This window comes from Takifugu flavidus, chromosome 1 (assembly GCF_003711565.1).
Source record: "Takifugu flavidus isolate HTHZ2018 chromosome 1, ASM371156v2, whole genome shotgun sequence".
NCBI lineage: Eukaryota > Metazoa > Chordata > Actinopteri > Tetraodontiformes > Tetraodontidae > Takifugu > Takifugu flavidus.
In genome coordinates, this window is record NC_079520.1 from 20,099,210 (window position 1) to 20,121,433 (window position 22,224).

General features: G+C 40.1%; 1 protein-coding gene across 18 annotated transcripts in view; it reads left to right on the forward strand.

The window, feature by feature from the left end:
- Window positions 1–22,224, forward strand: part of cacna1g (calcium channel, voltage-dependent, T type, alpha 1G subunit) — a 157,250-nt gene that overhangs the window by 65,273 nt on the left and 69,753 nt on the right. For all 18 annotated transcript variants that reach the window (XM_057055744.1, XM_057055661.1, XM_057055662.1 and 15 more), the window contains exons 5-6: window positions 14,448–14,545; window positions 20,889–21,048. In XM_057055744.1, coding sequence (XP_056911724.1) covers window positions 14,448–14,545; window positions 20,889–21,048 — 258 coding nt within the window. The remainder of the gene's footprint in view (window positions 1–14,447; window positions 14,546–20,888; window positions 21,049–22,224) is intronic.

Below are 22,224 nucleotides of genomic sequence, written 5' to 3' on the forward strand. Positions count from 1 at the left end.
GCACACACACATATGCGCACATGCAGAGTGGCACACATACCCTAATGCACAGACAGCATTGTAATTTGATTAAACATGCTACAGTAGAGAGCCTGCTGGTTTTGGTCAGACATTTTCATCACACCACATTCCCTGCTGCTTTTTAATGCCAGCCTTCTGTCCCGGCTTCTGTCGTCCGTCGGTGCAAGCAGGGCTGGTTTCCTTCCCACTGTATATGTGTGTGACTGGGAGCATTGTGAATGTCCTTCAGCAGCAAAGGTGATATGATTTCCATCTATACATGAACGTAAACTATAGCTCTGAGTTGTCTTTGTGTCAGAGCAGACAGAAGAACCTCAAGCTGCTTTTTCTGTTATCACTCATTACATTCTTTTGATGTCAGTATGCCTGCATCATGAGGATTTTTTTTAACTTTAGACATATTAAAAGCCACTTTCTCAGACAACTGTTCCACACCCTGTAATCTTGATGGAAATGCTTTAATGGCTTTAATCTACTCAGAGAAATTTGAATTTTAAACAGTCATAAATGGAAGGAAAAGAGATATTTATGAGGCCTTGGTACACAGTCCATTAGAGTAGCAAGGCATTATACATAGCCGGTATTGGGATGAGCCAGAATAAGCTCCAGGGTGTTACACAAGCGATACCCACAAGAAAACTACTTCCTTATCACTGGCCACAGTGGCTGTTTGGTCCTGGCTGGCTGTGCTCCTGCAGCTAGGAGCTGTTATCAACCCTGTCGCTACAATAATAAGTCTGTCCATCAAGAAAGTCTATAACAGAGTGTAAAGTAACAGGCAGATAACAACAAAAAAAGAGGAACAACAAAAAAGTTTATTTCATTTGAAGTCAGAGGCTGTGACTTTTAACTGGGTAAGGAACCACCCCTTCTCCACTCTAGGGGTCTGCACAATGAAATGTGGGCAACAGGGAGAAAAATTGACCTCCTGCCTGTCTCAAGTCTGAACCACTAGATGTCAGACAATACAGTTTACAGCATGTATAAAAGAACACATGCTGGTCCCAAAGCATTTATTTTATGATATAGAGCCAGTTAATGATATAGCTTTAAAGCTAACCATAATTATGGATATACAGTATATATCTCATTCCTAACAAGCTTTGAACATTTTGGCAGTGGGAACTTTTTGCACTTTTTCCTGCAGTTTTTATCTGGATACACTGGCAGTGAATATTTTACTATTGATGTTCAGAATGGTTGCTACAGTTAATACAAAGTTACAGCACTTTTCAGCATATTAACAATCTCATCCATACCGAGACAGCGATAGCCCAGGAAACAGCCGTTTCTTAGCCGTTTGCAGAGTCTGTGCAGGATGACTCTGATGAACTTGTTTCTCTCTAAGATTATAATGACAGCTAAGCTGCAGCTTTCAGCAGGTTTGCTCTTCCTCTTTCGCTAATCACCACTGAGTCGCAGATGGAGCGATCCGTGTCTGAAACAGGTGTGAGGTGGAGAAGAAGGAGGGGGTGAAATCCTCCTTTTACATGAGGGTAACTGGAGTTTTCCAGTTGAATTTTTTTTTTCCTGCAGGCAAAATGCCCACTTGATTTCACATTTACACTACAACCATCATCGCATAAATCTTTTTGGCTGATTGCAGTCTTGGCTTCAGAAGTGTGAAATGCATTGCTGGAACACTCTTTATGAAAGGAAAGCAGATGACAGCAGCCAGGATGAGTAGAAGAATTCACTCAGCCTCCTTGACAGCTTCAGATGACGGTGTTTATATTAGCTGTCATGTAACTCAGATTCATTCCTGCACAGTAAAAGGAGACAGCTTCTCCTCTCTTCAGCCATATATGATGTTATTATGCAGCTCTCCATGTTTTTATTTTTTTGTTCGATATCCAAGCATTTGACAAATCCCAGACATGTAATTTACAGCTTCGATCCTCGATGAACCAATGGAACAATTCTTAACTCACACATGAGGTGTCAGTCTGTTAGTTGCGTGAGTTGTGTGAAATGTTTTAGTACCGACAAAGGCTTGATCCAAGCGGGGGAAATAATGATGATCATGAAATGCAATGTTTCAGATTTAAATACTGAAAAAAAGATTTGAGTTTTTTAGGATTTAAGCCTGAAAAATTGCACTTAAAATAGTGTCGCGTATGTGTTGCATCTCAAAGGAAATATTTTGTTGCATATTGGGTTTATTTTTTTCCTGTGCTTTACATTATTTGGGCAGCTCATGGCTCAGAGGAAAGGAATTGGTTGCCGGAGGGTTGCCGCTTCAAATCTCGGGACTGTGCTGAGGTGGCCCTGAGCAAGGCAACCAATCTACATTGCTACCCGGGGACAGTAAAGTTCTGCCTACTGCTCCTGGCTCGTTTGTGTTCACAACCGGTGTATAAGACAACTTGCTTAAGTCCAGAGGTCAAATTCATTATTGGTAATTGGTGTAAAAGCTTAATTTCTGTTAATGGGAAGGACCTGAAATGACTTATTCTACTGGGCTCTTCTCACTGCTTTCCTATCATTGTCAACATCCAGTATTCCTTCATTTAAACTGAGCCAGCACTTCAATTTCTGTCTGACTTTCTGTGATCACATATTCTTGTTAGAACATCTCAAAAAAATCTAAAACTCCTCATTATAAATAGCACTGGATACATGTAGAATCCAGTATACCTGGAAAACTTTCCTCATTTTTTGTGTTGGGGATAAATGTTTGCAAGGATTACAAGGTTTCCATCAGCCTCAGTCATTATTCTAGGAGATATGAAAGCTTGATGATATCAAAAGGAAGGGCATTTCCTCTTATTTATGTATTTATTTATTCACTGATACATTGGAGTCCCAGTCAATAGGTTAAGGGGTCTAAAGAGCAGAGCGTATCTACTGTGCACTTAGTGTAGCAGACAGGCTGTCCAATCCATGACATGTATCGATTTGACTGAACACTGTCGCTGTGACTGGATACTTCCTGAGAGACACAAAGGGGGGTCAGAAAGGCAGAAAGAATGGACTTTGTCAATATGTGATGTTGGTGACGGACACCATGAATTTAGTTATGCTTTGACCAAGACATTGTAAGGGTAGCACTAAACCTCAAATCCACTCCAGTCACAACAATCACAGTTTTTAACACAGAACGAACCCTCAGATTTACTGGGGAAATTTTGTTATACAATATTGAAAAGTGCTAAAAAAATATTCCTGCAGGTGCAGTATGAGGAAAATCATTTGAATTTTTCTGAAGTAGGAACACTCAAAGTGAGTGGGGTTTTCTTAAATCTTTCTAAGGTTTTCTTTAAATAGGAGAGTAATTCAACAAATGTTTCAAATGTAAATTACAGTTATTTGTATTGGACATAGGTCAACAGTTATCTTCACTCCGATCTCAATGACTGACTATAATAAATTATTTCATATTTAATTCTGCCAATATATAGTGATCTAAAATGCAAGCCTAGCACCTTTAGCAGGTGATAAATATTCATCACATCTTCTTGGATTTCAGACATGTGGTTGAGTCAGGTGGAAACAGAACCTGATCCCCCTTCTTATCTTAATGATTTATTGATGATAATTTGGGTTGCCTCCAGCCTTGTTTAAAAAGGGAGAGTGGAGGACAGGAGCCTGGACACTTGGGAAAGGCAAAATTAGAAGGAGGTACAGCGATGCTCCTTGAGGCTAGAGAAACTGCTTTTGGCCAATGGTAGATTTACCGGAGGACAGTTTTCACTGGTACTGCTTGTGTGAGTTATTACAAAGGTCATACCACCACCGTCAAGAAATGTCGTGCGGTGTAAATCAATGCAACTTAGATTTAACAAAATTACAAGAACAGAAAGACATACTTGGTACCAAAAACAGCAACAACCTTTCAGTAACACTGTTAGATCAATATAGAGACATCAGTATTCTGCTGTCACCTTAGCTTAATTTTAAAAGCGCATCCATCTAAAGTTATATGGATTTTAAGCCCAAGAAACATATAGTAATAAAAACAATTCAATGTTATATCAAGAATATTTTGAATGTTTCAAATGTAAATGCTCATATATAATAAGTATGTATATATCTTTATATACAGTGGGACCTCTACTTACGAACATCTCTACATGCGAAATTTTCAGGTTACGAAGCGTCTCAATGGGAAAATATTCCCTCTTGTTTTCAGGATACGAAAGGTCAAAAATACGCTACCGCTGCTACTCGCAGCTCGCGGAGTTTAGCGAATGCAAACATGCTAGTAGCTGCTTTGCCATTGGCTATCGCCTAGCATCTTCCTGTCATGTGTGTGTATCCCAGCGTCGTCTTTGTTTAACTTTTATTTATTGTGGGTGTTCGTATGTTTGTCCATTAGATGGCGGTGTTATCACAAGTGTTAACATTCGTTGCTAGTAATGACGGCTAATGTAAGATTAGCCTGTAATAAAGTTCATTTGGTTCCGGGAGAAGCCTTGCACTGAATTCCAAAATTTATTGTGCGGTAATCTAATTGTAACATGTATTTGTTACATGTTTTGATGCATTTCTATGATTTAAAAAAAAAAAAAAGTCTGAATTTTTGGGGGCTTGGAACGGATTAGGGCATTTACATGGAAAACACGTCTCTACTTACGTAATTTTCAGGTTACGAAACAACTTCTGGAACAAATTAAATTCGTAAGTAGAGGTCCCACTGTATTCTGATTTAAAAAATATTATTTTTGTCTCACTGGCCTGTTTATACAGAGACAATCAGCTAATTAATTTAGTTTTTCCATCATTTTAATCATCATTTTAATGTGTGCAAAAACTGCCAGTGATGCAACATTTACAATTAGGTGGGTGGATCGTATAACAAACAGGCTTTAAGTGCAGTAACGCTGGTAAACTCAATCCTCTTGCAGCGCTGTCCTTTTCACACTGACTTATTATTGTGATGGATTTTCTGAGCCTTATGGTTGGATAAAAAGGTATATTTAACTAAACCTGTCACCTTCATTTGAAAGAAGAGAGAGAGACAGAGAGAGATATGTTGTACTCTACAGGAGAATGAAAAAAGGGGACACGGGCAAGGATACAGGGTCCATAAACATTGAAAACCATTAAACAATCAGTCCCCCCCCCCCCCCCGAACCATTTCTCCTCTCTTGTGATTCCTTGTCTTGGGTGTCCCCATGCACCAGAGTACTCCATTAGCAAGATTATCTCCTCCGTACGAGCAGGTCAGCAGATCACCATAGATTATCAGGCTGAGAGCGAGCGAGGAAAGGTAGCATAAAGGAAGATATTGAAGGATTTAAAAGACTGTGGAAGTGAAGAAGTGGAACTGAAAGTGGAATGTGTTTGAAACCTGCCTCAGCAAGCAAAATTGATTCTGTGTCTTGAGCCACACTGATGTCATCGTAATTTGTGAATCGCCAAGATTATGATTTAGCACTGCTTTTGAACAGCTTTTACTCACTGGCATCATGTTATTTAATCGTGATAAAGTTTTCAATTACAGAAATTGAGCTTATTATGACATGTAGTAATTGTCATTATTCTTGAAAATTAACAATTATGAAGACCCAGAAGTTATTTTATTTCAAAATTTGGCCGGGGGGGGGACAATAAAGAGGACGTTTTATCAAATGCAATTATTGAGGGGAACACCAAAGTTGCCATTACACTGTTTAGCAAAAAAATGTTTAATATTCTTGTGTTAAATTGGAGGGTACACATTAATTTCTATTTTTATTCTCTTTAGAGTAATTGAAAGGTAAACAGTTTTTACAGAAGTAAAATAAAATAAATATATACTGTAGATAAACCACGAGTCCAACGTCAACTTTCACCACTTATTACTGTCGCAGTTAACCTTATTGTGTATACAATTGGCCAATTTTGCAATTATATTATGCGCTACTTAAACAAAGAGAACCACACTTTCCTGCATAGTGCACAGAGCAGCACCAGGTCAGCAGCAGAACAAACCACTATAAAGCAGTTGAAGGGATGGTGGGGGGGGACAAAGGAATGCGATGTTTTCAGACTGTCTGCAATAATCAAGTGTTTTTTTGCGGTCACAACACTTCTGTTCTGGGTTCAAATTTCCATGTATAATATCGTATACATTCAATAAACAGGTTTTTCACACTGATATACTTAATAAATTCAAAAAACAGTTTGCTCACTAATATACTTCATGGTTATGTTTGTGTTTGCATCATGGGCCTTTTAATGGAATGCGGAAGGTGCAACTGAGGGGTGGACCGTAAAAAGCCGATCTGAAGAGATGTAAATGTAATTGCTAATTAGTCATGACTGTGAAGAATAAGAGGGTACACATTTGGGCTAGCTGTAGAGTGGGTAGATGGCAAAAGTGTTGTTGATTAAAGGCCCTCAATCTGATTCAGCATGAAAACACTCCATCTGTCTGTTCTCTCACATCCCGCTCATGATCGTACTTCTTTCACTGATGTTATCAGACTCTTGTCCCCAGCTGTCCCTATGCAGCATTGTTCACGTCCAAGTTGTTCATACTTACTACTTTCTTAATAGTTATTGTCACAGCTCCAGTCCAACAACCATTTTACTGAATTTTAAGACCCATAACTGCTTGACAATCATCAAGTGTGACATCATTGCTGTGATAAGGGTGAATTGACTCAAAACCACTTTGCTAAATGTCCATGTAGTGGTGCAGTTCAGCTCAGTTTGGTACAGTAAAGAACGTGAAGGACTGATCTGCACCTTCTTGGTAAGGTATACTCCCTCACAAACTTGGAAAATAAAGTATTACCAGCCTTATTTATCACATTGTTTTCTCGCTGTTTAGACTGATGGTTGTGCTTCAATTTAAGCACAACACTGAGCTGGTGCCTTTGAAATTCCATTTATTGTTTCTCTGTCCTTGTTTTATATATAAATAAAGAACCAGGAATTTAAAGCCAGAGGGAATACTAGTGACTAAATTGGGACGAGAGACAGATAAAGTTGGGGTTAAACTTAGGTCACCTTTTCGGATTTCCCAAAGTGTTTGCTCTTCGTTTTTCTTCTTGACGACCAGTGTACTGTCTATGAAAGTCAATGTTGTCTTAAACACTCCTCACTTACAGTTGCTCAGCAAGGTTCCCTGGAAATGATATTTAGAGTTTACTGATGAAGCAAGTGTTGTCAGACAGATATCCAACAATGATGAATCTATGTGCAGGAGGGAGATGCGGGAGCATGTTGCCTGGTGTAGTGCAAAAAACATGTGCATCAACATGGAGACTAAATGGAATTTAGGAGAGTTTGCACCTGATTTGCACCCCTCCTCCGTACTTTATTAAAGGCGAAGTTGTGGAACTGGTGACCACAATAGCTTGGCTTAAATATTTCCTTAAAACCTCAAGTAGACTGTAAACCTGCCTTTCAATGCTGCTGTATTGACTTAATTCTATTGGTGTGTAGTGCGGAGCGTCCTCACATCATCTATAACCGTGTGCTATGGAAACTGCATTTACACAGGGTGGTAAAATCAACCCAAAAATTATCAGCTGCAGCCTCCCTTCTCTAGAGGATGTAGAACAAGAGCTACATCACAGCAGACCCAGCACCAACCCAGTCCATGAACTGAGATTAGGCTCCTAAACCCATTGACACTCAAGATCGATCTTTTATATGAAGTTTTCTCGCCGCCTTGCCTTTGCGTGCCTCTGCCACCAGGCATGATCAGCAAAGCGGTATTTGAAATGTTTTGTCCTCCGCTTTGTCCGCATGTGTGCTTTAGTTTGGGAATTCTCCTCACGCAAACTCCCTCTGAGGCTGTGCCTCCCCCATCCTTTCCTGCTTCTGATTTCACTTCTCACTTGAACTGTCTACATATCGGCATCATCGACACTGGCACGGGCTCTGACGGGAACAATGCGCAGCTTCCTGCTGCTTTCCATCATTTGTTTGATACACTCCATTTCTCCATGGTGGTTTCTTCATTCCAGATGAGGAAATAAAGACCCAGCCAAACTTCGTCTGGCTCTAATCAGGGGCTGTGAGTGTTTTTGCATGATTTTACTTTTTTTTTTTGCCTCAACAGACATTGTTTATCATCTGCTTTTGAGTTGGTTTGTAAAACTCTAACAAAAAAATACCCTAATATTTTTTATTATATTGCTGTATAGATTTATAGTATCTCTGTAGCTCTGAAAGATGAGTTTTTCCATTTCTATTCCAGTTTTACTATAAAGTTCCCTGAGGGACTTTGCCATTCTGCACTGATGACTCCTTACAGCCAGAATACCACTTTGTTATTCATTCTTCTTTGAGACTTTGAGATACCTTTTATTTAAATATCTGACAACATTTATTTTATAATCAATTTTGTTTAAAAAAGTGGCTTGGAGATGTTTGTGCAAAGTTTGGAATTACATAGGATATGAGTCAAATTGCAATCGCTAGACAACTGGGTCAAAACAAGGTTTCAAGTCTGTAATTTACACCGCCTTTCAAAAATGGTCCAAGAAAGGAAGATAGTGAATCAGCAAATGAGAGAACATTAGAGGAGAGAAGGCTGACCCAGAAGATTTGAACCAACAAAAGGCTCATTTTGTTTTAATTGCTATAGAGGCAAATACTGTACCAGTTCTTGTATAAAGGTGTCAGAACACAGAGGAAAAGCAGTTTCTTGCATATGTGGCTGCGCAGCCGAACAGTTAAGGTGCCCATATTGACAACTGTCCATTGCTGAAAGCACAAACAATGGGCACATGAGAATCAGAACTAGACCCCACAGAAATCAAACAAGGTGAGAAATTATCTGTTGGATACACAGGGGTCCCAACATGTTGCTTTGATATGTTGCCACTTATTTATGCAGTATTGCGCACCATATACTCTTTTTTATGGCCTCTTTTAACTAACCAACCTACCACATAGTAAAAATGGATAAGAAGTTGTTTGACAACACAAAATTGAGATGTAGCTATGGCCTCCAAATTCCCCAGACTTCAACCCAATTGAACATATATGGGATGTAGAGGACAAACAAGTCAATCCATGGTGGCCCCACATCCACATCACGTCACTTGAAGGATCCAGCATCATGGTGCTAGCTACTACAACACACCTTAAGGGTTCACATAGAGTGCCTGCCCCTGTGGGTCACAGTTGTTTTTGCAGTAAAAGAAAAGGTCATCATAATGTGATGATAGTGAATCATTGATGTATACTTTTGAACTCTGAAATGAGAAATTGTTAGTACTCAACACCGGCAACAATCGAAAGCCCTTTCTGCATTTAAATTTTAACTTGGATTATGGATTTTATGTTATACATGCAATACATTTTTATACCAGACATTCACAAAAACAGCTTTGAAAAAATGAAAATCACAATTACATACACTACATGGCCAGCAAAAAAGCTCCAACCTAGAGTTAGCTAAGCAAGTTGGTAACAGCCTCCTCTTGGATAATGCATGGGTCATTATGTTAGATATTCCAAGATAACGACGGACTCGAATTGTAAAAGGGTGGACCACGAGACATGATGTTCACACAACAGAGACCAAGCATTAGCCCTGCCAAAAATCTTTGGAATGTGCTGGAGAAGACTTTGCGCAGTGGTCCGACTCTCCCCCATCTTGTACCGTATTTTCACGACCATAAGGCGCACTGTATAAAAAGGCGCAGTCTCAGTTATGGGTGCTATTTCTGTATTTAAAACATACATAAGGCGCACCGTATTATTAGGCGCATGCTGAAACATACAGTAAAAAATGACAACGGAAGTAAAACAGTGAGTTTTGACACATTTATTGAACAAAATATTCATTCTTCCGCCACAAAACCATCAAAGTTTTCATCTTTTGTATCTGAATTAAACAGCTGCACTATTTCAATGTCCAACATCCCAAATTCCTCTTCTTAATCATCTGAATCGGACTCACCGACCGGTTCCAGTTCAGCATTGATTTTGTGAAAGCTCTTAAAATACATGAAGACGGTATCGTAGCCCATGCGTCTACAATCCACCCGCATATGGTGGCATAACTTGCCCGCCGCTGCCTCATAGTCTTTGTGAAGGAGTGTTCGCCTTCTGTCATCCAGCGCTCTGTCAATTTCCGTGGCAGCCGAGAACCACGGTGAATGACGACTTCTCGTGCCCCGTTGTGCGTATCGCTACCGTGCCGGTCCCTTTTTCTCCACTTTGTGGGTCAAAGGGATGTCAAAAGTCGGAGGGATCTCATCCATGTTGGTGATGTGGCTGGGCGCAGTTATCTTGTCGTGGCAGTAGGTGCGGAAGATGGCCACCCTCTACTGGTAATCCGCGGGCAGCCGCTGCACAACAGTTGTCCTTGCGCGTATGGAGAGATGCCACCGCCTCATAAAGCGAAAACACTAAGATTGCTCGATTGCCATTTTCAGCCGCATATTCGATGGCCTGCAGTTTAAAGTAAGCCTCATACGCGTCTCGCTTCACCGGCGCCATTTTAGGGGAACCTTATGCGTAGGTGTGCCGCTAATCGATTGGCGGAGCATTTACCGTAGTGCACCCACCAAAGGCGCACAGCAGATTTTGGAACTCAGTCCACACACAAGACGCACCATATTATAAGGCGCACCGTTGATTTTTGAGAAAATCTCAGTGTTTTAGGTGTGCCTTATAGTCGTGAAAATACGGTAATCAAATGTTGTGTTACGAAATATTAAAGTGTGTCTTTCTTCTTTACTTTTGTGTATTTTAAAGAATGTTGTTTGAATTGCTTTTACGGAGCACAGTTTATTCTTACTCTGAAATTTGGGAAAAAGATTTTGGAGAAGATCGGCGACATTTTTTGGATGCTCCTCAATTTGGGCGCTATAAAAATTTCTCTAAGTGTGTGCTGGCTGTCTCCTGTCTCCATGGCTATGGCCACTCCCTTCCTACCAAATTGATCACCCTGCCCAATTCTATGGATGCAGTTCTCCAAGTTGTTCATGATGTCATAGTTGATCACCACTGAACACTGATTCCTCAGGCCAGCAGATTGGTGGTGATTAGCACTCGGCTGGAGCCAGAGCAAAACTTCTTCATGACAACTTCCCTTTCGCTCTGCTCCATCTCTCCATGCAACACAGAGACTGTGAAATATTCTGATGTTAGCCACTGAGCCAGCCACTCTGCTTTCCTTTTACAAAAATGATGGCTTGGCCATACAGGTCACACAGGGTTTCCAGTTTATACTGTTCTTTTTCAGTGTTAACATAGAACTGTCGAATCCCCTCCAGGGTCAGTTCCTCTGTTTTAACAAGGATTTTCTTTGGATCCTGCATAAACTCTTTGTGACCTCTAGAAGATCAACTGGCATGGTTGCCGACAGCAGGGGCACTTGGACTTTAGTTGGCAGTTCACGGAAGATTTCATAAATTTGGGGCCTCGTGTACAAAGACTTGTGTGGATTCCATACTGGAATCTGGTGTATGCTTAAATCGAGAAAAGTATGTACACAAAAAAAAATCTGATGTATGAAACTGTGTGTACGCCTGAATCCTAGCACATTCGCTTTGCACATCCCAATCAGTGTGGAAATGAGCGCACATGTTTGAGTACCAGTCTCCTCCCTCACCACGCCCTCAAATCTATAAGCAAATGAAAAAAGTACAAACAGGGTGGGATTGACAGACCGCTAACTTACGTAGATCATGCACTACTGTGAGCGAATGCAGTTGTGCGCCAAGGAAAATCAAGCCCAACACCTTACACACGTGACTAATGACATAAATACTTTAAACATGGACACAATAAGGGGCTTCTTGTGGTATATGTAGGGGAGCAGCAAAAACTAACTTTAGTCACTAACTTAAACCACTGGAGAGTTATGATGCTGAACCCAAGATCATATTCAGGGGTGAAAATGCTCGACACCTGTCTGAGAATAATTTTATGACAAATAAATGATTTTTTATTTTTATTTTTTACCAAGAAGCCACCATCCTGCACCATTCTAGCTAGTAGTCTGTTGCCAACCATATTGGTCACAATGAAATAATCCTGTGCTGTTTGAGGCCATCTTGCAACAGGGTTGTTAATTGTATTTGCACATAACAGACACATTGTACTTGATTCTTCACATTGACCAAATGAAATTGCTTCCTCTTTACATAACCAAATTCATCTTGTGACATTGCCTTTATAGCAACATGTCTGATTAGATTGGAAAAATCAGTTCACGCTGCAAATTGCACTTTCATGTTGGTCTGTTCACCTGCAGTGTATGGGAATTTGATATACGTGGCTGATATTTGAATAATTCCATCCCACAGAGTTGGCATGGCTCAGTCCCAATCGGTCTTGCTGAAATGACCCCTGGGAAGCCCAGTGTGGTCAGCGCTCTGTGTATGGGCACAGATAGGACATGGCTCCTGGCCACGTCACACTCTAAGTGTGGCCGCAGTTAGGTGCACAGTTCCATGGGGACTGTCCTTGGGAACCTATAGTTGTTGATGAGCCAGTCCTTCTCTTCCCTCTTAACACTGATCCATTGGCAATATCTTCCAATAGTGCCAATGTCGCCATTGTTGTTAACAGTGTTTTGTGCACCATTTTGCGCACATGTTTATATCCATTCATGTAATTGCGAAGTGTGTAAATTGTTTGTCTGGTTATCAATAATGTGAATATCACTGTCAGGAATCTTTTTTGACATTATTAATAGTTTCCACCATCAAAGGTTAGGGTTGGCAATGGTACCAAAGCTTTAGAAATGTGCCACACGCTCCAGCATCAGTTCACTTTTGATCAATCTGAATGTGAGCATGGAAATGCAACGTTTTTGTGTGTACGCACCCTTTTCACACGAAGCCCCAGGTCCTTGCTCTGACCCAGCATCGGATCTGCTTCATCAAGCACCAGCATTTGTGTGGCCCTGGAAGAGATGAACCTCGAAGACACAACCTGTTGTTCCCACGATGATGTGGAGACTTGATGACTTTAGGGTATCTCCTTACGAATGCTTGTCCCTTCAAAGCCAACATGACAACAGACCCCCATGTGGTCCCCCAGGCTGAGCACAACTTTCTGAATTTGGTGTTTATTTCTACACCAGTGAGTTATGCCATGACCTTTGAATGGTGATGTGATAAAGATTGATTATCTCTTCATCATGGCACCTGTTTAGTATCTATCAAATAGTCCAAGGAAGGACAGGTACTGAACAGGTGACACAATCATGGGTGGCCAAAGTCCGCTGATGCATATAGGGCCTGGTTGGTTTAACCCACTGCTATTGTTGGTCATTGTAGTTTGTTACTAACGGGGCTGTACAGCTAAACAACCAGTTACAGTCAGCCCCGTTTTTGAGCCATGTTCTGCTCAGAAACCCTGGGTCCTGCCATCCACCTTGATTGTGCTTACAGTATCTAGGTTAGCTTTTGTTATCTAACTTTTACACACTTGTCAGCACGGCCCTCTTTAAACATTTGCTCTAATTTTAGGGCAACCATAGTTCTGGCATAAATACTGGCAATACTGTTGAGGATTTTGTTGCAACAATCTCAAAATTGGAAAAAAAAAAGTCAGTAAATATAGAATATTAAACACATACAGCTCTTAACGCTTAACCTAACCTGTATCTTGAACGTCACACCAGCCAAAATATTTGTATTACAGTTAAAAATAAAACAGTTTTAGTTTGAAGAACCTTAAACTGCCAAACAATAATGCAAATATCTTTCAGGGTTTGTTACACTTAAGGTGACCAACCAGCTTTGCACGTGCACACACACCATCACCCACATTAGCCAACATGTGTTGTAAATTTGTCAGACAAAATTGGACTGGGTGCAAGTAGGGAATTCCTTCCTCTGCACGCCCCTCTGTGTTGCACATGTGTTCAACATCTGTTCACACACAAGGAAATAAAGGCTAAATGGAGCATATGAGCAGTGAAAAAGTCCTTGCTAGCGCTCTGCAGTTACGCTGAATTTCAAGAGGTGTCTTTCAAACAGCCATCTCAGAGATGCTGTCTATGTGTGTGTATGTGTGCGCGTGTGCATTGTTTCAAGGTTACACACAGGCGGATTCCATCTTTTTATGCAATGCTTCTTCTCTGTGATGAGTGATTGACCCACACATGACATCTCATTGGGGGATCTTACAGTGTGCTGCTCCTTTGAAGGTTGATTGTGTGATCGAATCTATGCATTCATTGGCTGACCACACAAACATTGCATGCATGTTGAACATATATACACAGGCCAGGCACAAGCTTTGTGTATGCATGGTGTTTTTCTAACTTTCCTGTCTGTTAGAAGCAAGTGCAGCGAGTGCTGCAATGCAAGCAAATTGTTTGCAAGTATTCATGCTTAGCAACCTACTTCAAAGGCAGAAATACAAATGTGATTTGGAACATTAGAGGATTAAGCACCTATCTCACAGTAAAGTACATGTGATATGTGGCATTTTGACATGCGTCTCTTCCTAAATTTTCTGTGTATTTATCCCGAGATGATGTATTTTCCCTTCTTCCTTTCCTTGTGCTGTAGGATGCTGGAGTACTCCCTCAACCTGCAGAGCGTTAGCTTTTCAGCTGTGCGGACGGTTCGCGTGCTGAGACCACTGAGAGCCATCAACCGAGTGCCAAGTGAGTTCAAATTCGCTGGCCTCTTGCACCTCAGCCCTATGAAACAGACTCTCCATCCATCAAAGCACTCAGTCTAACTCTGGAGACAAATAACACTTGGTCGTTTGTGAAGGAGAGCCAGGCTGCTAAAGATCCACATATTGTTCAACTTGAAATGCTCTGCACAATAATTTAATATTTTTGACAGTTCGAAGCTTAAATCACAGTTATAGAGAGACTGATGAATGTAGAGCAAAAGTGAAATACAGCAAGCACTGAAAAGTCATTCAAGAAATATTTTCAGTCTAAATAAGGTCATAACCCTGATGTTTCAAAATTATTGGAAAAATGGGAATTCATATATACAAGTTTCGGCAGATTCAGTTGCTGTTTTTCTTTTGGATGGTGCCTCAAAGGATAAATGGGTCCAAAGCACTTCAGCACAGAAAGCCTTCACATAAAGTGACGGTGTGTTTTTGACAGTGAAATAGTGTTAGGCATGTCTGCATAAGCAAATGTACACCGCATTTAAAATTCAGTCATGCTGGATAAAATCTCGCACACTGCAACACACTGCATATGCTCAGACTACAGTTGCACAGCAAAGTCTTTAGAACTACACTGCTGTTTTTTTTAAAATATGAAAATCTGTCTTTGCATGGCCCCTGGTTGAGTTTGAATGACTGATCTCCCAGACTGAACACAAAAAGAGGGTGGTTAGGAAGCCAGACATTCAGAACTCTCACAAACCATACCTGGGGTCATAGCATAGGGGAATTCTCCTCCTGCCCAAAAAATTCTATCCAAACCTTTTGCTCTCACACCCCCACCTTCTTACAGACACTAAAAAAAAGAAGCCGAACTTTGTTCGCTCATTCCCACTGAGGTCACAGGAAACTTTACAGAGCAGATGACAACTTTAATTTGAGCCATTTATAACTTTATTTTATTATATGCTTAATTTTCTTGTTTTAAATTAAATTTGAGTCTAGATTTCCCCTGAAACATTACTGGGAGACTTGGCATGTAGCCTGGTCTAAATTTTTAAGATGTAACAGCTATTAGATTCAAATGATCCAAAAGGTGGCCAGCAGGTAATATATTACTTCTGATGATTAATAACTCCTGCCAGCAGAAGGTATTAGACTTATAGTTTTACCTTATTGGATTTCCGCTCCCCTGTCTGGTTCCCGCTATAATTGGTGATGGTGTGGGTGAACTGAACTCCTACACAATAGTGAAATGTAGGTCAGGACATTCAGACTAGACCATGCCTCTGCACACTGGCTTTCTCCACACAACCGGCCTCTGACAGATTTAGATGCAATTTTCCATTTCACCACCTTTGATTAAAGAGATGTAGCTCATACCTACACACACACACACACACACACACACACACACACACACACACACACACACACACACACACAAAACAGCTATGCTTCCCCCATTTTGATTTCCTTTAAAAGGTCAGTGCACTCATTCATGATCATTTTTACATTTTGATTTTCAAATCCAACTTTCATAACCTGTGAGCCCACACACATTAGCATGGTTTCAATTTCTTTTTTTCCTTTATTATCACCTGAAAACACAAACTAGATAATTCAGCAAGACTGCAATACCACACACCTGCTATCTGTAGAGATAGTTCCACAGTGATGATTCAAGTGTGAGGTCTTGTAGAAATTAGAATAATCACAAAGAAAAACAGATATGAAGGAGGGTTGACACTGTCAGTTGGAAAATTTTGGTGTATACTGTTTTGCAGCCAAAGAGGAGAAAAACACTTGGGGTAAAACCCTGATGCTGTAAGCATGGGTCATGATTTATTTAACATGCTTCCTTATCGCCTCGCTGTTACTGATTGTGTGGCATATTCAGCATAAATCCAATGCGAGCATTTTCAAATATGATTTCTCCTGTTATTTTACAAGAAAAAAGCTTCTTGCTTCTTGTCAAATTGAAAATCTCACTTGAGTAATGAGCTGGCTGTATATGTGTTAGCACTGGAACTAAATTTAGTCCCCATCCTGTCATGGTTTGTAAAGCTCTAAAAGATTGCATTAGAAAAGGTCACAGGTTTTATCAAAACACAATTGACCTTATTGCGGCATGATTACTAATACATCACAAGGATTTTTAAATTATTCATTGAAACAGTGTCAAGAATTAGGTTAAATGATCCACTTCATTTCAAACATCATATTCTGTTGCCAGATCTCTGATGTTTTCTTTCACATTCATCCAGTCACTCTGGGGAAAAAATTATGCCCTATTACAATCGCTAGTTTCACCAGCATCGCAAAAGTTCTGCTACAGCTGATGCAGAGGCTCACATCAGGTTATGTCTCAATGTTCCAGCTTTATTTTATTCATGAGTCTGTATGGGAACAAAACTCTGGAGCCTTCACAAACATACTCACACACTGATATATTTGTATTGATGAACACATTATTCCCGGGCTGCAGTCCACATTCTGTGCTTTGGCATTGATTGATGTGTCAACATGGCTGCGCCGTAAGTGGAAGTGACAGATTCAGCAGGTTTCATCTATCAGCTACGTGCAAAACCATAAATCCAATGCCATTTTCCTGCACCCACCTAATGCCATCATGCCCAGTACTGGCCTATGAGGTCAGATGTGAGAACTTGGGCAATAGCTCCACATCCATCTAGAGTTCGGTACTCTCTGACAAAAAGGATCTGAAATAATCTGGAATCTCCTTTCAGATGCACCATTTTTAAATTCTTTCTCATTGCACACCAGAAATATTAATTAACTGCTTGTTTAATATTTAGAAAGTGGTGTCAGCAAATGCTTCATTTTCTAACAACCTTAAAGCAGCTAATAAAATATGCAAATAAAACAAAAAAAAAGAGAGGCTGTTTTAAGGGATTTTAATTTCACGCTTCAAGGTTCTGGATCCTAGAAAAGTGTATTTTAAATGTTAAAATGTCTATCCTGTTCTTCGGTGCTCATTACTTGGAAATCGTAATGAAACTGCGACCGCTGGTGAGCCTCAAGCTGTGAGACCCTAAAACACACCCATGCATGCATGCATGTATGCATGGCGCCAGTTTAATCAGGGGGGCTTCATGTTTTAGACTAGATGTGAAGAAACAAAAGCCTGTTAAAGTTAGTTATTGGAAGCTTTTTACCAGAAGTGACAAATATTGTTGGATAATTTTCTTGCTTGTGAGTCTATCTCCTGCAAAAAAAACAAAAATCATAGCAGTTATGAGGAAAAAACATTCCTTGAATCTTAGAACTTGCTTTTGTTGGTATTATTCACAAAATGGTGAGTAATTCCCCTCTTCTGATCCCTACTCTATAATTTGATTCACCTGGTCGTCAAGAAAAACCATCAAACCAGTTGAATAAAACAATAGAGAAACACAGATGAACTCATTTTTCTGGATTGGTTTCCCTCCAATTCCGTTCATTTCAAGTATGTCCTTTTACTTTAGGTCACATTACTCATCAGTGTAGAGTCACATCTCTATTTCAAGGACTCTAGGCTTCTCTCACATGTTGCGACTTGCCGTCCTCTTCGACCGGATCAGAAGAGCCTTGGTTGTGACGAAGAAAGCCCGTTAGTCCAGGAAACGCAGATTAGAAAAATTGGACCGATTCAGCACTCGATCGCGGCAGGAGCGTAAGGACTGAAGACCTAATCTGACCACTCGCAGATGGCGCACGCAGACACCCTCCTGCTAGCCATGTTAATGCAGAGAGGTCGCCCGCAGTGATGTTAGGGAGGCCGCGTGAGCAGAGGAGATGATTGTTATCGGATATGAAATGTTGTTCATTCGGAAAGAGGATGATGGTGGGGTGTGGATGGGGCTCTGAAGATTGATTTTCCTGTCACGGAGATAAACAGAGCTCATTTTCTGGGTATTCAGAATGTTTGATGCATTGATTGATACCTTGTTTTACACAACGACCAACGCAGCAGTTGATCTTCAAGTACTTTTTTGAGTCAGTAGGTTTTTAGCCTTTTACTTCAGCCTTATCTCCTCCTCTGCTGTCTCCTCACTTTCTTGTGACCCTTTTCCATATCTAAAGTTCAATTTAAATCCTTTGCCTTAACAAAACTGAACACGTGCTTAGAACATATATACTGTATAAGCATTCAGGGTTGATCTTGAACTTTGGCATACATTAATGAAGCTAAATCATTGGAAAAAGTTTTGTTGTTTAATGTGGTATAAGGGTGTTTAAAGCTCCATTGCCTGACACAAACAACACAGACTCTTTATTTTTACTGGATGACTCGGTTTTAATCACAAATGTCTTGTTAATAAGAGTTATTCTCCCCAACAATCTCACAGTCAAGGTGATAATTGCAGCTAATTGCATATTGTGGCAGCTGGTATATCAATTGGACTAACATAAAGACAGGGTTTTATTCAAATAGATTTGCTGCCACCTTTTTCCGTGCAGACTTTTGTGTCCAAAGTTTTTTTTCTCAGACAGAATGATGCTGTGCAGGTGTTTGTGTGCTTTTACAGCTGTTGTTCCCTGACAGCCTTCATCCTGTCCTTCAGAAATCCCTGAACATAAAAACTTTGTTCACACCGTGCCTGCATTCGATTTTATTCCTTGTAACTTTGCAAACTAGAAAAATCCTCCTCACAATCCTTTCATCTGTCACCACTGTAGACGGTCTCTGTGAGCGACCACAGGCTTTTTATTTTGCCCCTAAGCCTCTAAATATGAACATTTTCTTTCCCACGTGTTACAATTTACTGTAAATGAAAGTTCTTGGAATTTGTGTTTTTTTAGAGATGCCATGCACACATGCAGATCATTAAAAACAAAAGGTCTTCCATGGATACAAACACACATTTTGAAAAACAAAAATTATGTTAACAATGTGTGAAATCAAACGTGAATCGAACAAAATCTACTGATAAACAGAACAATAGCACCTTTGACTCACATTACCAGTATGTCCGGTCCCTATCCGCTATTGTCCAAGTCTCCCAGTACTTTTCAAACGAAGCCATGACATGTTAATCATTTATTTGTGAACCATAAATCTCAGATGCTTAACTGTACTTAATTTGTGCATTTCATATCCAAACATCTAAGACAGATGTGTTTGTTGATGATTAAACATTCCTGCCCAACACCTTCAATAGCTTGTTAAATCAAAGAGAATCTTGCCATGGCAATAAACAGATATGCCTTGCAAATTTAAACACAGAGTTTAGAGTTTATTTGTAATTGTTGTTCGGATCACTCCTACACACCCACATAAGTAATAATAAATGTGTTACTTAACCTTTTTTGCACTACGACAACTTGGCGCCCCTCTGCTAGTCCCTCACTCACTGACAGCACAGAGCAGAAGCTCTAATGTTGCTCCATTCCAGCAATATTGACCCCCCCAATCTGAAACAGAACCCTCATTATTGTATCTGACAGCCGGTGGCGGGAGGGCCGTCTTTAATAGAGACAGATACTTTACTGAATTGGATAGATGGATGTTTCAGTTTGTGGGATGCACGTATCGCGTGTAAGATCATGTGTGTTTTGTTGGGAAGTTCAGAGTTGACAGAAACTGTATGAAAGGTGTGAAAGTGCATCTGGTACTATGTCTCTTCTTCATATCAAACTGGAGGTGTGCAGATGACATTCTCACAGGCTGATAACAATTGCCTGTTCCATCTGGTTCTATCTTATCTCTGAAAAATAAAGAACATGGCCCAACAGAACATTATGTCATACTTTAAATGAATTAGGATGATAAGTCTCTGAAGGCTCTGAAAATAATTTGTGACTGTTTTTCTAGGAAGTTCTATTTCTCTACAACACTATGGGACCAAAGTGTATTTTGAGTCCCATGTGGTGACAGCTGCTGAACAGCTATTGATGGCCATTTGTGTGCTGTGTATTTCTTTTTACATATTTCAGAGAGACTGGTGAAACAGTCTTATAAGTACCAACAGCCGGGTCATTAATATAGATGGCTGGATAAATGCAGGAGTGTAGTGCTAATGTAGAACTAAAAACCCAGCTTTATAGGTGATTATAATATAAGATTTTCAGATAATTTGTCCCATGTTTCTCACTGTTGTTGATGTTGAGGACAGTGATGTGGGTCTGTGCTTGAGAGTGTGAGTAAAATATACACCTCTATCCCATTGATAGTGCAAATACAAATTGCATTTTCTTAAATCAAAAACACACACAAACTCTACAACTATTTTAATTGTCATTCCAAAGCACAATGAATGCTCTTTTGGTCAGGCATGACACAGCTGACCCACAAAAGAGCATATGTATGTATGTATATGCTCACTGGAGTCGTGTTGTGCTGACCTTGTCTTCGCCCTTTCCTTCTCCTGCAGGTATGCGCATCCTGGTCACCCTGCTGCTGGACACACTGCCCATGCTGGGCAATGTGCTGCTGCTTTGCTTCTTTGTGTTCTTCATTTTCGGCATCGTAGGAGTTCAGCTTTGGGTCGGCCGCCTCCGGAACCGCTGTTTTGTGCAAGACACCTTGCTTTTGTAAGTGCCTGTTTTATTCTTTTAGTTCAGCATTTTCTTTTTTGGACAAAGTTTTTTTTTTTATTGAATGATTTAAAATGCAGCAAAGCTGTCAGAGCAAAAAGATTGTCCTCTTTTAATTTGTAATCTCTTGCTGACTGTGGGAGAGAGATTGATTTTATTGATTAATTAATTTCATGAGACAACAATGCAGGTGAACCGTACGGTAGGTCAAGGTTAACCTGGACCATAAATTTTCACCCCACATTACAAACAAGGTCATACACTAAGGTCAATGAGTTGAAGAATTTCATTCCATGGTCGTGATGAATGGGTGAGCGGCCAACCCTGTAATTATGAGAGTCAACACACAATCTCTGTGGCTGATGGTATGTTGAACGTGAGCACCTGTGACTTATTCATGTTGGTTTCATTACTCTACATAGGGTTTATGACACTGCACCACTGGAAAAATGGCTATGGTGACCAAGTGCATTTTTGACATTTTAATCAAAATTTCACCCTATTTCAGATATCTGAAAGATTCCATATTTTAACGCCTGAAGAACATCAAGATCAAATCTGCTTTGAAATCCAAGTATGAACTGACCCAGGTGTAATCTGTCTGGGAGGAATCATTACATGGATTATTGGAGGATGTGATAAATCAAAATTAATATTCATAATGAGTTCATCAGACCAAAAATGTTTTTTTAATTGCCCAAAGTATTAAACAGCTGTTATGAATGACTAAATATGTACAAAGGGGTGACTTTGTAGTGCCACTGAGATGTGACGTCCTGGTTGGGCCTGTTAAAGTATTTAAGGGTGCCAAATATATGGTATCTTTTGTTCAACAGATAAGCCAGAGGGAGTGCATTCCACAGACACATACCAAACATTCAAGACACAACAGTAGATACGCTGAGAGGCACCACCTGTGATCAACAAATATGTAACCTCCCCACCTCCGCCACCAGCCATTTGTTTGCAATTTGCCAACAGTAGCCGGCTTTACTGATTAAAACAATTTACTTGATGAATTGCTAGTCAAATTCAACAGATGTTAATTGAAAAAATAATATTTTTTGTCTCTCAGAGTCTATCTGAGATGTCACATATTGTATGGATGCAAAAACACAGATTGTCACTTAATGGGAAGCTCACAGTTTAACCAATAAGACAGAAGTGATGAAA